The sequence below is a fragment of the Schistocerca nitens genome, chromosome 10, assembly GCF_023898315.1.
Source record: "Schistocerca nitens isolate TAMUIC-IGC-003100 chromosome 10, iqSchNite1.1, whole genome shotgun sequence".
Classification (NCBI taxonomy): Eukaryota; Metazoa; Arthropoda; class Insecta; order Orthoptera; family Acrididae; genus Schistocerca; species Schistocerca nitens.
This window is the reverse complement of record NC_064623.1, coordinates 218,009,504-218,026,287: the sequence shown is the minus strand read 5'-3', so window position 1 is coordinate 218,026,287 and position 16,784 is coordinate 218,009,504. Positions and strand designations below refer to the sequence as shown.

The 16,784-nt window shown below is 45.1% G+C and overlaps 1 protein-coding gene across 1 annotated transcript in view; it reads right to left on the bottom strand.

The window, feature by feature from the left end:
- The window catches only part of LOC126210013 (dehydrogenase/reductase SDR family member 11-like), a gene marked incomplete at its 3' end in the record, with an annotated part of 68,518 nt that overhangs the window by 13,038 nt on the left and 38,696 nt on the right, over positions 1-16,784 (bottom strand). Inside the window, exon 4 of the mRNA XM_049939118.1 lies at positions 12,192-12,315. Coding sequence (XP_049795075.1) covers positions 12,192-12,315 — 124 coding nt within the window. The remainder of the gene's footprint in view (positions 1-12,191; positions 12,316-16,784) is intronic.

Here is a 16,784-nt window from a genome sequence, read left to right as displayed (position 1 = left end):
ACACTGCCCGCCGGCAGCGCCCTCGCTGGTGGAATAGCGGAACTCAGTCGCCCTCTGCGTTGCTGTTTGCCACGGCCGTCGACGCACTCTGTCGTCTTCGATTAGAGCAAATCGTGGAGACGATGGGATTCCATGCACTGTCCAAACTTACTAGAAGGTCTACACTGCTGAGACGAAGAGCCCCCAGTCTATTGATAAAATCAGCTGAGTTTCATATGTGATGTGAGCATTTGCCTAGTAAGTTTTGATGTGGTCTGACTTTTTAGAAAAGTTCCTCTTGCAGATTCTTTGACACTGATTGGTAACATGTTTCCTGTTGATATCACTGCTTTGTTCAGGCACGCACTTTCCTCAAGTTCTTTTATGTTTAATCGAGAATATTTTGAACAGACTGACGGTGTCGCCACGGGTAGCCCCCTCTCTCCTTTGGTCGCCAACCTTTTTATGGACGATTTTGAAGAGAGAGCGCTTTAATCAGCTGCCATGAAGCCAACAGTTTTTTGGCGGTATGTGGCCTCATGGAGAAGATAAATTAATGGAGTTTCTACATCACCTCAACTCCATTCATAGCAACATCCTGTTCACCATGGAAATAGAGAAAGATGGTTGTTTGCCTTTCTTGGATGTCCTGGTTCGAAGGAAGAATGATGGTTCTCTAGGGCATTCAGTTTACCGGAAACCCACTCATACTGATTTGTACCTGCAAGCATCGAGTTGCCATCACCCACCGCAAACCATGAGATTGCTTAAAACACTTATTCATAGAGCTCATAGTGTCTCACATCTAGATAGCTTACCTCAAGAACTCGACCATCTAAAAGTATTCAGCGAAAATGGGTATTCCATCCGGCAGATTAACAGGGCACTAACAGTTAAAACCAAGAAGCAGGAAGTGAATAAAGAGGATAACATGCCGGAACAATCTTTAGCTTTTCTTCCTTTCGTTGGCAACACTTGGTTTAAAATAGCAAGAATCCTCCGAAAATTTCAGGTAAAAGTGGTTTTCCGCCCACCATCGAAGAATGCGGACCTTGTGGGATCAGTGAAGGACAATCTGTTACTACGAAAGGCCGGAATTTACAAGATACCGTGCCGTGACATAGGTCAAACCACACGCACCGTGAAAGAACGCTGCACTGAACATCAACGTTACACCCGCCTTTTGCAGCCAAGCAAGTCCGCTATTGCTGAACATTGTATTTCTACTGGACATTCAATGGAGTATGAGAAAACAATGATTTTGCCCACAGCAACGTCTTTCTGGGACTCCATTATTAAAGAATCCGTAGAAATACGACTGGCGGAAAATCTGTTAAACCGTGACAGCGGCTACCAGCTGGACAGTGCATCGAATCCCATCGTCTCCACGATTTGCTCAAATCGAAGACGACAGAGTGCGTCGACGGCCGTGGCAAACAGCGCAGAATAGTTACAGTACGCTACATATTGCGGAACGGAGGACGTTTTCGCCAGTCTGCGAAGGCTCACCTGAAGATGACTGGCAGGTGCCCAGTTGAAATATCGTGCGAAGTATTGAACGACGACCGGCTGCAAGCCCGAAATTTGTTTGAACACTCAATTCGCCGGGTAAATTTTAAAATTCACAACTACCGCCCAATCTCTCTTCTGACTGCCTTATCCAAAATTCTTGAAAAAGTAATCTATTGTAGAGTAGCTTCACACCTTTGTAAAAATAAAGTTTTAACAAAATGTCAGTTTGGTTTCCGGAAGGGTTTTTCAACGGAATATGCTATATATACTTTCACTAATCAAATACTAAATGCTCTGAGTAACCGGAAGTCACCCGTTGGGATTTTTTGTGATCTATCAAAGGATTTTGATTGTGTAAATCAACGAATACTTATAGATAAGCTCAAGTACTGTGGTATCTATGGGACAGTGCTCAAATGGTTTAAATCATACCTAAATGGAAGAGTGCAGAAAGCTGAAATAAACAGTTTACATAATGTGCAAAACCCTGGTGATTTCTCAAACTGGGGAACAATCAAGAATGGGGTGCCGCAAGGTTCGGTCTTGGGTCCTCTGCTGTTCTTAATATATATTAATGTCTTGCAAAGCTAGTACTTTTTGCCGATGATACAAGTATAGCTATCACACCAAACAGACAACAATTAACTGATGAAATTGTAAACGATGTTTTTCAGAAAAATGGTTCAAATGGCTGTGAGCACTATGGGACTCAACTTCTGAGGTCATCAGTCCCCTAGAACCTAACTAACCGAAGGACATCACACACACCCATGCCCGAGGCAGGATTCGAACCTGCGACCGTAGCGGTCGCGCGGCTCCAGACTGTAGCGCCTAGAAACGTTCGGTTACTTTGACAAAACACAGTATATACAGTTCCACACAGTAAATGGAATGACACCATTAATAAATATAGACTTCGATCAGAAATCGGTAGCTAAGGTAGAATATTCAAAATTTCTAGGTGTATGCATTGATGAGGGGGTTGGACTGGAAAAAACACACTGAGGATCTGCTGAAACGTTTGAGTTCAGCTACTTATGCTATTAGGGTCATTGCAAATTTTGGAGATACACTTCTGAGTAAATTAGCTTACCACACCTATTTTCATTCTCTGCTTTCATATGGCATCATATTCTGGGGCAACTCATCATTGAGTAAAAGAGTATTCATTGCAGAAAAGCGTGTAATCAGAATAATTGCTGGAGCTCATCCAAGATCATCCTGCAGACACTTATTTAAAGAACTAGAGATCTCCACTGTAGCCTCACAAAATATATATATATATATATATATATATATATATATATATATATATATATATATATTCACTTATGAAATTTGTTATTAACAATCTGAACGAATTCAAAAGCAATAGCAGTGTACATGGCTACAACACTAGGAGAAAGGATGATCTTCACTACTCAAGGTTAAATATAACTTTGGCTCAGAAGGGGGTAAATTATGCTGCCACAAAAGTCTTTGGTCACTTACCTAATAGCATCAAAAGTCTGACAGATAGCCATATAGCATTTAAAGGGAAGTTAAAAGAATATCTTAATGGCAACTCCTTCTACTCATTAGATGAATTTTTGGATATAGTAAGTGGGTAATTTCCCTACGCACGGCTTTCTGGAGTGGGAAGGAGCGCCTGGTCCCCGGCACGAATCCGCCCGGCGGATGGTTTTTAGGCAGTTTTCCATCTGCCTCGGTGAATGCGGGCTGGTTCCCCTTATCCCGCCTCAGCTACACTATGTCGGCGATTGCTGCGCAAGCAAGTTCTCCAGGTACGCGTACACCACCATTACTCTACCACGCAAGCATAGGGGCTACACTCGTCTGGTGTGAGACGTTCCCTGGGGGGTCCACCGGGGGCCGAATCGCACAATAAGCCTGGGTTCGGTGTGTGGCGGCGGAGGGGTGAAGTGGACTGCGGTAGTCGTCGTGGGGTTGTGGACCACTGCGGCTGCGGCGGGGACGGAGCCTCTCCGTCGTTTCTAGGTCCCCGGTTAACATACAATACAATACAATACAATATTTTGTGTAATGTAATATCTTGTATAGACACCTTTTATTAACCTGACACGTTCCACATCATTAAGAAGTGTCGTATTCATGATCTATGGAACAAGTAGTAATCAAATCTAATCTAATTTAATCTAATCTGTTATTTCTCGGATATGGCGACAGTTTATGGAGACCGAAATTGTATCCGGAAGGTCAGGGCAGGGCCGACCACGTACGACATCAGAAAGAGAGGACAGTTATTTGGATGTAAGGCCACGACGACACGGCCTTAGCTCTGCTCGGCATCTGGCATCTGACCTCGCAGCATTCACTGGACGTGCTGTATCCAGACAAACGGTGTACAGAAGGCTTCGACAGAGTGGCCTCTACTGTCGGCGACCTCCTCTATGTTTACCTCTTGCGCGTCTTCACAAAATAGAGCGTCTAGAGAGGAGCCGTCAACACGCCATCTGAACGGTCAATCTGTGGGCCAATGTTCTTTCCACAGATGAGTCCCGAAGTGGTCTGGAGAATGATTCTCGACGGACACGCATCTGGAGGGAACGTGGAGCGCAATTTACGGACCCAAAAATTGTGGAAAGAGACCGATGTCGAGGAGGATTCATACTGGCGTGGGCAAGGATTATGTTGACCTTTCGAACACCTCTTCGTGAAACTGTACGGGTATATCGGCGAGGTTTAAGTGCCGTCAGGTATCGTGACGAGGTGTTGGGATCTCATGTGCGCTTGTTGCGAGGTGCTATGGACCCAGACTTCGTACTGATGGAGAATAATGTTCGACCTCATAGAGCATGGGCGGTTGATGTTTTCTTGGGAACGGAAGGTATAGCACACATGGCGCGGCTTGCTGGCGCTCCCAATTTGAATCCCACAGAGCACGCCTGGGATGCACTAGGCATCACGACAGCGTCCACTGACCACTCTCCAAGACTTCCGGACGGCTATGCAGGAAGAATGGGCGTTACTGCTTCAACATGAGATTGATGACATCATTCACAGCATGCTACGCCGTTGTCAGGCCTGTATTGCTGGCTGCCGTACTGAACACATTAACCAGTTCTTGGAATGTGTGTGCAAACCTGGTAAGTTGAAAAAAAAAAAAAAAAACGAAGAACATTTTTGTCTACCGTTATGCATGTTGCAGTTGTTTACTTTCTGTATTCTTTACATTCTTTCTACTTTACTGTCACGTATTTATACTGTTCTGTGGTAAAATAAGTGCAACCTCACAAAATTTCCGTTTGTTGCTTCAATTTTGGACACCAGCGTATATGGCCCTACATCTCAAAAGATTCTATTCTCTTCTTATCTGAACTGCTTATCGTGTGCGTTTCACTTCCATTCATGGCTACACTGCACATAAATACCTTCAGCAAACACTTCCTAACACTTAAACTTACATTAAATGTTAACAATATTTTCTTTTTTATATAAACGTTTCTTGCTGTTGCCAGTCTACATTTTCTGTTTTCTCCATTTCCGCCATCATCAGTTATTTTGCTTTCCAAATAGGAAAATTCATCAACTGCTTTAAGTGTCTCATTACCTGATCTAATCTTTACTTAATTCCACTACTTGCTAGTACCACTGTTTAACTTTTGTTGAGGTTCATCTTATAATCTCCTTTCCGGACACTCTTCATTCCGTTGAGTTCCTCTTCCAAGTCTTTTGCCATCTCTGACAGAATTCAATATCACTGGCAAATCTCAAAGTTGCTATTTATTCTCTCTTAAATTTGCTTTCCCCAAAGTCCTTCTCGATTTCAGTCACGCTACGGTCGCAGGTTCGAATCCTGCCTCGGGCATGGATGTGTGTGATGTCCTTAGGTTAGTTAGGTTTAAGTAGTTCTAATTTCTAGGGGACTGATGACCTCAGAAGTTAAGTCCCATAGTCCTCAGAGCCCTTTGAACCATCTGATTTCCGTCACTGCTTCCAAATTCATTAACATCGTGGATGGCCTAAAACACTGTCTCCCTCTCTTCTCAATTCTCCCTCCCTTTCATGTTCTTCAACTTTTATTATTAATGCAGACTGGTTTCCGTATGGGATGTAAATAATCTTTGGCTGTCTGTTTTCTACGCCTTCTAGCTTCAAAATTCGTAACAGTATAAGCCAGTCAAGATTGTCAATAGATATCGCTAAACCTATAAATGCTATTAAAGTAGGGTTTGTCCCTCTTCAACCTACAAATCATAGGGTCAGGTCACGTATTCTTGCATTTCTCAGTAACCTAAACTGATCCCTTCTGAGGTCGGCTCCTACCACTTTTTCCATTCTGCTGTAAATAAGACGTATGTAAGAAGACTGAAATGACGAATGAAAATATTTACCACGTCGGGAATCGAACCCGTTTCTCCTGTTCACTAGGCAGATGCGCCAACCACTACGCGACACTGGCGCAGTGGCTTTCCGTAGCGGCACAGGCTACCTTGGACAGCTACCTCCCCAATCCAAATTCCCATTCACACCTACTTGGTATTTCCTCTAAACTGGAAGAGCATTAGCCAATCTCTCCGACTGTGTCACAACAGCATCTCAGCATCGAACGAAATGGGGAATCTTGTCTCAAACCTAGGTATAGGTGCTTTAATCAGGTGAGACGATAAGGTTCCATAAACCGTTTCAAGTCTCAAACCTCTATTACGTATGTATGCAGACTGGAGCGATGAATGAAAATTTGTACCAAGACCGAGAACTGAACTTGGTCTTCTGTAAATAGTTTCTTTCAATACTGTGCAACCATGACTTACTAAACTTGACCAGTCTCCAGTCCCAGGCTGGGACTGTTTGCAGCATAAGTGTCGCCATCCAACCCTATTTCCCACCATCTTTCTGTGTTCACTCTGATCCTATCCTTGCCTCTTCTTTCAACACATTTTTCGGCAGCTTTCATCTATCCATTGTTCTTCCCCTTGGTCGTTTCCTTCGCATCTTCATTTCGTGTTTCTCCTTGTCAATCCCCTTGTCTTCCATTCTCCTGAAGTGTCTGTTCCATCTTATCCTTGATTTTTCTGTCCTGCTATGCAACGGTTTGTCTTTCACTATTAACCTTATCCTTTCATTCACTTCTGAGGGACTTCGTTTATATGCTCGTAATCTGCTTGCATCTCTTTTCTTCATTGCCCATGTTTCAGATGCAGAGATCAGTACTGGGAAGTAGTAACTTCTATATGCAGTATTACTTCTTTGTCTTTTTAATCAGGCTCCTAACACCTCGCAAGAATGCTTCTGCCTGTCTCTCTGTGACGTTCACTGATCTCTTTTACATTTCTTTCACTTTCTTTCTTTCACTTTTCCGTATCGGACTTCCTAAGTACCTGATACTTTCCACCTTCTTTAATTGCTCACCTCCAATCCTTATTCCCCTAGTTGGTCTATCTTTCTTTCTAGTTGTAACCAGGATCTCACATTTGTTGATATTAAATTTCATTGCATTCTCTCCCGCAGTTTCTTGTCAAACATCCAGCTACTGCTGAATCTCCTCCTCCCTGTTTTCCCAGATCATCAAATTGTCTTGTCTTTTTCAGCTTATTCCTACCACCTTAGTCATTATCTCATCCAAGACCGCAATGACGGTCACATGTGACAATGCACTGTCTTGTTTCACACCACTTGTTTGCTACAACAAACTAAATTTTCAAAATGATGGTTTGCTAGTATTCACACGTGTTCAGCACCTGCCATCTTTGGCATTAGAGTTATTATATTCTTTCTAAAGTATGAGGGTATTTCGTCGAGTACTGAACACGGTAGGACTGCTCAGGGTGAAGGGTAGAAGTGGCTAACTATCGACGTGATTCCATTACACAGAAATACCCCGGCACATTTCTACGTATACAAGTCCCAACTACCATGTCCTAAGTCGACATTCTCTTAATCCGACATACGTTCCACTTTAGCCAAGGCTAGCGAAATAAACAAAGGCCTAATGAGACTGACGAGAGTCGTGGAGACGGCGTCTTCTGCTCGTAACTTGCCCTGCCCCAATACTACAGGAGGGTCCTATTTATTTGGCTTCATTTGCACTCAAATCGAAACTTCCAGATGTCAGACACTCAGATCGGTACCAAACGTTGTGTGTCGGTAGCGTATCAACCAAAACACCGATTTAGTTCGTGCTATGCGCCGTTGTCCAACGGAACACGCGTAAACATTGATTAAAAGTATCACCAGAGCTAGGCAGCACTAGAAAATAGTATGAGTGAGTCACTCTACTGTAGGTCTCGCTTGGGTGAGAAGATAGAGCGTTCGGTCGCCCTTAAACACCACTCGTGACAATTTTTTGAACTGTTTATGAAACTATTATACGGGAGAATATTTTCCTGAGATGTAAAAGGACTTTTCGTAGTTTGTGGGAAGACTCATTTGGCGGTCTACTTTCAAAGAAACGAAGCGAAAGCAGACTGCCAAGAGAACATTGCTGTAAATTCCAACCTGTTCTTTAACATGTCAGAAACAGGTTGTCCCATATCACACTTTCACTCAAACAACAAAGAAATTTGTCGTTATTGAGGTTCGAACCCGCGAACCTTGGTACGAGGATCTAACACACTACGAAGTTCTCTACGGAAGCAAGGGATGGTGTCTACTCACAGTCATGATTTTCCTAGGCTCTGGAAGTTCTAGCGTTACGTATAGTAAAGGCTTACGCCTGTTATGCTGGAAGACAAAACCCCCAGCACGAACTAAATCGGTGTTTTGGTCTATGCCCCTCTATACATCTACATCTACATGATTACTCTGCAATTCACATTTAAGTGCTTGGCACAGGGTTCTTTAATCCACAATCGTAGTATCTCTCTACCATTCCACTCCCGAAAAGCGCGCGGGAAAAACGAACACCTAAGCCTTTCTGTTCGAGCTCTGATTTCTCTTATTTTATTTTGATGATCATTCCTACCTATGTAGGTTGGGCTCAACAAAATATTTTCGCATTCGGAAGAGAAAGTTGGTGACTGAAATTTCGTAAATAGATCTCGCCGCGACGAAAAACGTCTTTGCTTTAATGACTTCCATCCCAATTCGCGTATCATATCTTCCACACTCTCTCCCCTATTACGTGATAATACAAAACGAGCTGCCCTTTTTTGCACCCTTTCGATGTCCTCCGTCAATCCCACCTGGTAAGCATCCCACACCACGCAGCAATATTCTAACAGAGGACGAACGAGTGTAGTGTAAGCTGTCTCTTTAGTGGACTTGTTGCATCTTCTAAGTGTCCTGCCAATGAAACGCAACCTTTGGCTCGCCTTCCCCACAATATTATCTATGTGGTCTTTCCAACTGAAGTTGTTCGTAATTTTTACACCCAGGTACTTAGTTGAATCGACAGCCTTGAGAATTGTACTATTTATCGAGTAATCGAATTCCAACGGATTTCTTTTGGAACTCATGTGGATCACCTCACACTTTTCGTTATTTAGCGTCAACTGCCACCTGCCACACCATACAGCAATCTTTTCAAAATCGCTTTGCAACTGATACTGGTCTTCGGATGACCTTACTAGACGGTAAATTACAGCATCATCTGCGAACAACCTAAGAGAACTGCTCAGATTGTCACCCAGGTCATTTATATAGATCACGAACAGTACAGGTCCCAGGACGCTTCCCTGGGGAACACCTGATATCACTTCAGTTTTACTCGATGATTTGCCGTCTATTACTACGAACTGCGACCTTCCTGACAGGAAATCACGAATCCAGTCGCACAACTGAGACGATACCCCATAGGCCCGCAGCTTGATTAGAAGTCGCTTGTGAGGAACGGTGTCAAAAGCTTTCCGGAAATCTAGAAATACGGAATCAACTTGAGATCCCCTGTCGATAGCGGCCATTACTTCGTGCGAATAAAGAGCTAGCTGCGTTGCACAAGAACGATGTTTTCTGAAACCATGCTGATTGTGTATCAATAGATCGTTCCCTTCGAGGTGAATCATAATGTTTGAATGCAGTATATGCTCCAAAACCCTACTGCAAACCGACGTCAATGATGGATTACTCCTACTACCCTTCTTAAACACTGGTGCGACCTGCGCAATTTTCCAATCTGTAGGTACAGATCTATCGGTGAGCGAGTGGTTGTATATGAGTGCTAAGTAGGGAGCTATTGTATCAGCGTAATCAGAAAGGAACCTAATCGGTATACAATCTGGACCTGAAGACTTGCCCGTATCAAGCGATTTGAGTTGCTTCGCAACCCCTAAGGCATCAACTTCTAAGAAACTCATGTTAGCAGCTGTTCGTGTTTCAAATTCTGGAATACTCCATTCGTCTTCCCTGGTGAAGGAAATTCGGACAACTGCGTTCAATAACTCCGCTTTAGCGGCACAGTCGTCGGTAACAGTACCATTGGCACTGTGCAGCGAAGGTATTGACTGCGTCTTGCCGCTTGTGTACTTTACATACGACCAGAATTTCTTCGGATTTTCTACCACATTTCGAGACAATGTTTCGTTGTGGAACCTATTAAAGGCATCTCGCACTGAAGACACACAACGCTTGCTACCGATTTGACTGCATGACATCTGGAGGTTTGGGTGTCAGCAGTACTACTAGGAGGTTCAATGATTCTACCCCGTGTCCTGTGCGTGGCCGACTAGGCGGTTATCGCGTCATGCCCTCCATATTTGGTACACTTACAATTTTCCTACCGTATATCTTTGGACCGCCAACAGCCTTGCCGCTGTGGTAACACCGGTTCCCGTCAGCTCTGTCAGCTGTCCGGCTGGGCTAGCACTTGGATGGGTGACCATCCGGTCTGCCGAGCGCTGCTGGCAAGCGGGGTGCACTCAGCCCTTGTGAGGCAAACTGAGGAGCTACTTGACTGAGAAGTAGCGGCTCCGGACTCGGAAACCGACATACAGCCAGGAGAGCGGTGTGCTGACCACATGGCCCTCCATATCCGCATCCACTGACGCCTGTGGGCTGACACGGCGGCCGGTCGGTACCGTTGGACCTTCCGAGGCCTGTTCGGAGAAATCTTTGGACCGTTCAACCGAGAGGCCAGCCACAAGCCGCTGTTGCGCGTCCTAGGCTCATTATCCTGTTGAAGTACATTACTGGACATTAAAATTGCTACACCAAGAAGAAATGCAGATGAAAACGGGTATTCATTGGACAAATATATTATACTAGAACTGACACGTGATTACATTTTCACGCAATTTGGGTGCATAGATCCCGAGAAATCAGTACCCAGAACAACCACCTCTGGCCGTAATAACGGCCTTGATACGCCTGGGCATTGAGTCAAACAGAGCTTGGATGGCGTGTACAGGTGCAGCTGTCCATGTAGCTTCAACACGATACCACAATTCATCAAGAGTAGTGACAGGCGTATTGTGACGAGCCAGTTGCTCGGCCACCATTGACCAGACGTTTTCAATTGGTGAGAGCTCTGGAGAATGTGGTGACCAGAGCAGCAGTCGAACATTTTCTGCATCCAGAAAGACCCGTCCAAGACCTGGAACATGCGGTCGTGCATTATCCTGCTGAAATGTAGGGTTTCGCAGGGATCGAATGAAGGGTAGAGCCACGGATCGTAACACATCTTAAATGAAACGGCCATTGTTGAAAGTGCCGTGAATGCGAACAAGAGGTGACCGAGACGTGTAACCAATGGCACCCCATACCATCACGCCGGGTGATACGCCAGCATGGCGATCAGGAATACACGCTTCAAATGTGCGTTCACCGCGATGTCGCCAAACACGGATGCGACCATCATGATGCTGTAAACAGAACCCGGATTCATCCGAAAAAATGACGTTTTGCCATTCGTGCACCCAGGTTCGTCGTTTCCTCGTTGAGCACACCATGGCAGGCGCTCCAGTCTCTGATGCAGCGTCAAGGGTAACCACAGCCATGGTCTCGGAGCTAATAGTCCATGCTGCTGCAAACGTCGTAGAACTGTTCGTGCAGGTGGCTGTTGTCTTGCAAACGTCCCCATCTGTTGAGTCAGGGATCGAGACGTGGCTGCACGATCCGTTAGTCCCATGCGGATAAGATGCTTGTCATCTCGACTACTAGCGATACGAGGCCGTTGCGATCCAGCACGGCGTTGCGTATTACCCTCCTGAACCCACAATTTCCATATTCTGCTAACAGTCATTCGATCTCGACCAACGCGAGCAGGAATGTCGTGATAGATAAATCGCAGTCGCGATAGGCTACAATGCGACTTTGATAAAAGTGGGAAACGTGATGGTACGCATTTCTCCTCGTTACACGAGGCATCACAACAACGTTTCACCAGGCAACGCCGGTCAACTGCTGTTTGTGTATGAGAAATAGGTTGGAAACTTTCCTCATGTCAGCACGTTTTAGATGTCGCCACTGGCGCCAACCTTGTGTGAATGCTCTGAAAAGCTAATGATTTGCATATCACATCATCTTGTTCCTGTCGGTTAAATTTCGCGTGTGTAGCACGTCTTCTTGGTGGTGTTGCAATTTTAATGGCCAGTAGTGTATTAGCTCGCCTCTTCCAGAGCCATCGCAGAGGGGTGGCTCCCTCTCGGTCGAGGACTCTTAATGAAGCAAATTAATGGATTGGTTGGAATATTTCTTACATTCGCGACAACAGGCACATCCCACTTCTCCCGACTGTACGATACAAACTGGTGCTGTTGTGTGCTGTGCTGTGGTCACGCAGACGAGACAGCCCCGTGGCTTACCGTGAGTCTGATGCCGGAGTCCGCGAGCTCGAGCCGGAAGCCGTCCGCCAGCGCCTTGACCGCGTGCTTGGTGGCCGAGTAGAAGTGGAGCGGCGCTCTGCCCGGCACCTGGTGAGCCGCCTGGCTGCAACACACACACACAAACACAAACACAAACACTCGCTGCAGTGCCGGCCTCTGCTCCATGAAAAGACGTGGCCTTGTGGATGAACGTTACCTTTATATGACACTTGCTTAAGTGGGAAAGACGTGGACTACAGGACACTTTAGACTGTATGGCGGACGGTAGTTTATGCTCCCCGTGCTTCTCCTCTTTCCTGTTTCCAGCAGCGAATGATGCGCGATGTAATTTGCCTTTGTCACATACATGGTGACAGTTATTGGACTGTCTAAAGTAAAATCGTCATAACTTCTGAATGGTTTGTGTTAGGATGTTCAAACTGCACGGTTGGGCGCGGACCGTGATGGGAATTACTATGCGCTGTAGCGACGAATACCACTTTCATTCGGATGGGTTCGTCAACAAGCAAAACTGACGTATTTGGGGGACTGAGAATGTTCATTTCGCGATCGAGAAGTCTTTCCACCCTCAACGGGTGAGTGTGTTGTGCAATGTCCAGTCAAGGAATAATCGCTGCAATATTTCTCGATGGCATTATGACTACGGAACCGTACGTAAATGTTTTGGAGGATGATTTCATCCCCGTTACCCGAAGCGATCCTCATTTCGACCAGATGTGGATAATTAAATACGAACCTCGACCCTGTCGAAGCAGGAGAGTGTTTGACGTTCTGGAGCAGGACTGTCAGGACCGCATCCTGGCTCTGAGGCACCCAGAGACCACTGGCGTGGGCCTCGATTGACCGCCACATTCTCCGGATCTGAACACATGCGACTCATTTTTTGGGGCTGTCGTAAAGACAGCAATAACGCCAAAACCATTGCTGAGCTGAAAACAGACATTCGGGAGGTCATCGACAGCACAAATGTTCCGACGCTTCAGCGCATCGTCTGCGCCACATTATCGCCAACGACGGCAGGTATAAACGCATTTCATAACCTAAATCCGAGTATCTTTAGTGAGGTGGTGGTGATGTTTGGTTTGTGGGGCACTTGACTGCGCAGCAACGTTCACTGAACGGCCGTCGGCGAGACACTGTTCGTAGCCCCCCGGTTCATCTGAGCCGCCAGCTTGTCAGGTGTGTTTGTCCGCACACATCTCGACAGCCGTCGTTCGCCACTGTCATCTCTGGCTCGTGCTGCACCGCACTTGCCTCGGCGTCGTTTTTGGATATCGCCATTTTGCTGCGCACGTCTTTTTGGGCGTCAGATAAATCGCTCAATTTTCACATTTTCAGAACGTCTGCACTGTTTTCCGCGTCCCCCGGACACGATTTATGTGCTGTCCAGTGCCAGTGCTGTCACCTGCCGTCTGTTAGTGGTTACTGTTGCATGCTGGTATCGAACATACGCTGTGGTCAGGCCTACATTGTTGGACCATGCACAGGATGACAATTATTGAACTATATGAAAAAAAAAACGTAAATTAGTTACAAAGGACAAGGACAGTGTTCTGATCATGGGTGATTTTAATGCCAGGATTGGAAATCGAACAGAAGGGTATGAAAAGGTTATGGGTAAATTTGGAGAGGATGTGGAGGCCAACAGGAACGAACGGGAAACAACTCTTGGATTTCTGTGCCACTATGGGCTTAGTAATCACAAACTCCTTTTTTAAACATAAGAACATTCACCGGTATACTTGGGAAGGCAGGGGAACCAGATCTGTCATTGAATATATAATAACAGATCAGGAAGGCTGTGAGGGACACACGTGTATTCAGGGGATTCTTTGATGACACTGATTATTATTTAATCTGCAGTGAAATTGGGATTGTGAGGCCGAAAGTGCAGCAGGTCAGGTCCATATGTAGGAGGATAAGAGTGGAGAAACTTCAGGATAAGGAAATCAGGCACAAGTACATAACAGTGATCTCAGAAAGGTACCGGTTAGTTGAAGGTAGTCAATTACAGTCATTGGAAAAGGAATGGACAAGGTACAGGGACACAGTACTAGAAGTGGCTAAAGAATGTCTTGGAACAGTAGTGTGTAAAAGTAGGAGGAAGCAAACAGCTTGGTGGAATGACACAGTCAAGGCAGCCTGTAAAAGGAAAAAGAAGGCGTATCAAAAATGGCTACATACTAGAACTCAGGTAGACAGAGAAAGTTATGTTGAAGAAAGAAACAAAGCCAAAGAGATAATTGCAGCATCCAAAAAGAAATCTTGGGAAGACTTTCGAAACAGGTTGGAGACTATGGGTCAAGCTGCTGGAAAACCATTCTGGAGTGTAATTAGCAGTCTTCGAAAGGGAGGTAAGAAGGAAGTGACAAGTATTTTGGACAGGTCAGGAAAACTGCTGGTGAATCCTCTGGATGCCTTCGGCATATGGAGGGAATATTTTGAAGAGTTGCTCAATGTAGGTGAAAATACGATCATTAATGTTTCAGATTTCGATGTACAATGGGATAGGAATGGTGATAGAAATAGGATCACATTTGAGGAAGTGGAGAAAATGGTCAATAGATTGCAGTGCAATAAAGCGGCTGGGGTGGATGAACTCACCAAATACAGTGGAATGTCAGGTCTTAAATGGCTACACAGGATAATTGAAATGGCATGGGAGTCGGGACACTTTCCATCAGACTGGACGAAAGCAGTAATCACACCAATCTTTAAACATGGAAACAGAAAATATTGTAACAACAAGAGAGGTATCTCTTTAATCAGCGTTGTGGGTAAAATCTTCTCAGGTATTGTTGAAAGGAAAGTGCGAGTATTAGTTGAGGACAAATTGGATGAAAATCAGTGTGGGTTTAGGCCTCTTAGAGGTTGTCAGGACTAGACCTTTAGCTTACGGCAAATAATGGAGAAGTGTTACGAGTGGAACAGGGAATTGTATCTATGCTTTATAGATCTAGAAATGGCATATGACCGGGTTCCTAGGAGGAAGTTATTGTCTGTTCTACGAGATTATGGAATAGGAGGTAAACTTTTGCAAGCAATTAAAGGTCTTTAGATAAATAGTCAGGCAGCAGTTAGAGATGACGGTAAATTGAGTTCATGGTTCAGAGTAGTTTCAGGGGTAAGACAAGGCTGCAACCTGTCTGCACTGTTGTACATATTATTTATGGATCATATGTTGAAAACAGTAGACTGGCACATTAAGATATGTGGACACAAAATAAGCAGTCTCGCATATGCGGATGACTTGGTCGTGATGGCAGATTCGATTGAAAGTTTGTAAAGTAATATTTCAGAGCTAGATGAGAAAGGTAAGGACTATGGTATGAAGATTAGCATCTCCAAAACGTAATGTCCGTGGGAAAGAGATATAAACGGATTGAGTGCCAAATAGGAGGAACAAAGTTTGAACAGGTGGACGGTTTCAAGTACTTAGGATGCATATTCTCACAGGATGGCAACATAGTGAAAGAACTGGAAGCAAGGTGTAGCAAAGCTAATGCAGTGAGCGCTCAGCTACGATCTACTCTCTTCTGCAAGAAGGAAGTCAGTACCAAGACTAAGTTATCTGTGCACTGTTCAATCTTTCGACCAACTTTATTGTATGGGAGCGAAAGCTGTGTGGATTCAGGTTACCTTATCAATAAGGTTGAGGTTACGGATACGAAAGTAGCTAGGATGATTGCAGGTACTAGTAGATGGGAACAATGGCAGGAGGGTGTCCACAATGAGGAAATCAAAGAAAAACTGGCACTGAACTCTATAGATGTAGCAGTCAGGGCGAACAGGCTTAGATGGTGGGGTCATGTTACACGCATGGGAGAAACAAGGTTACCCAAGAGACTCATGGGTTCAGCAGTAGAGGGTAGGAGGAGTCGGGGCAGACCAAGGAGAAGGTACCTGGATTCGGTTAAGAATGATTTTGAAGTAATAGGTTTAACATCAGAAGAGGCACCAATGTTAGCACTGAATAGGGGATCATGGAGGAATTTTATAAGGGGGCTATGCTCCAGACTGAACGCTGAAAGGCACAATCAGTCTTAGATGATGATGATGATTAGTTACAAACTGCGGTGTACACACTTTATTCAACATATGAATGTCACTACAGATTGGATCACGGGGTCTCGGGTTCGATTCCCGGCCGGGTTGGGGAATTTCTCTGCCTGGGGACTGGGTGTTGACCTCATCATTTCATCATCATCATCATCATCATTCGTGACAGTGGCTAGACTGGACCGTGCAAAAAATTGGAGTGTCTAAAATTGGGACTTTGTACGGGTGTTGGTGACCGTGCATTTGAGCGCCCACAACTAAACATTAGACGAATCACGTTTTATGCTCCACTGGACAGAGGGTCGTTGGCGTGAACGGCGAGAAACGTATGGAAGCAGACACCCTCCATACGTTATGGTCTAGGGATTGTTTTCGTCGCATTCGCTAGGTGATCTCATAGAACTGCAAGGCACACTTGCTCGACACAAATATGTATCTATCCCTGGGGAACGTGCCCACTCCCACATGGAGTTTGAAGTTGCTCGTCACGATGGCATCTGCTAGGAAGACAAT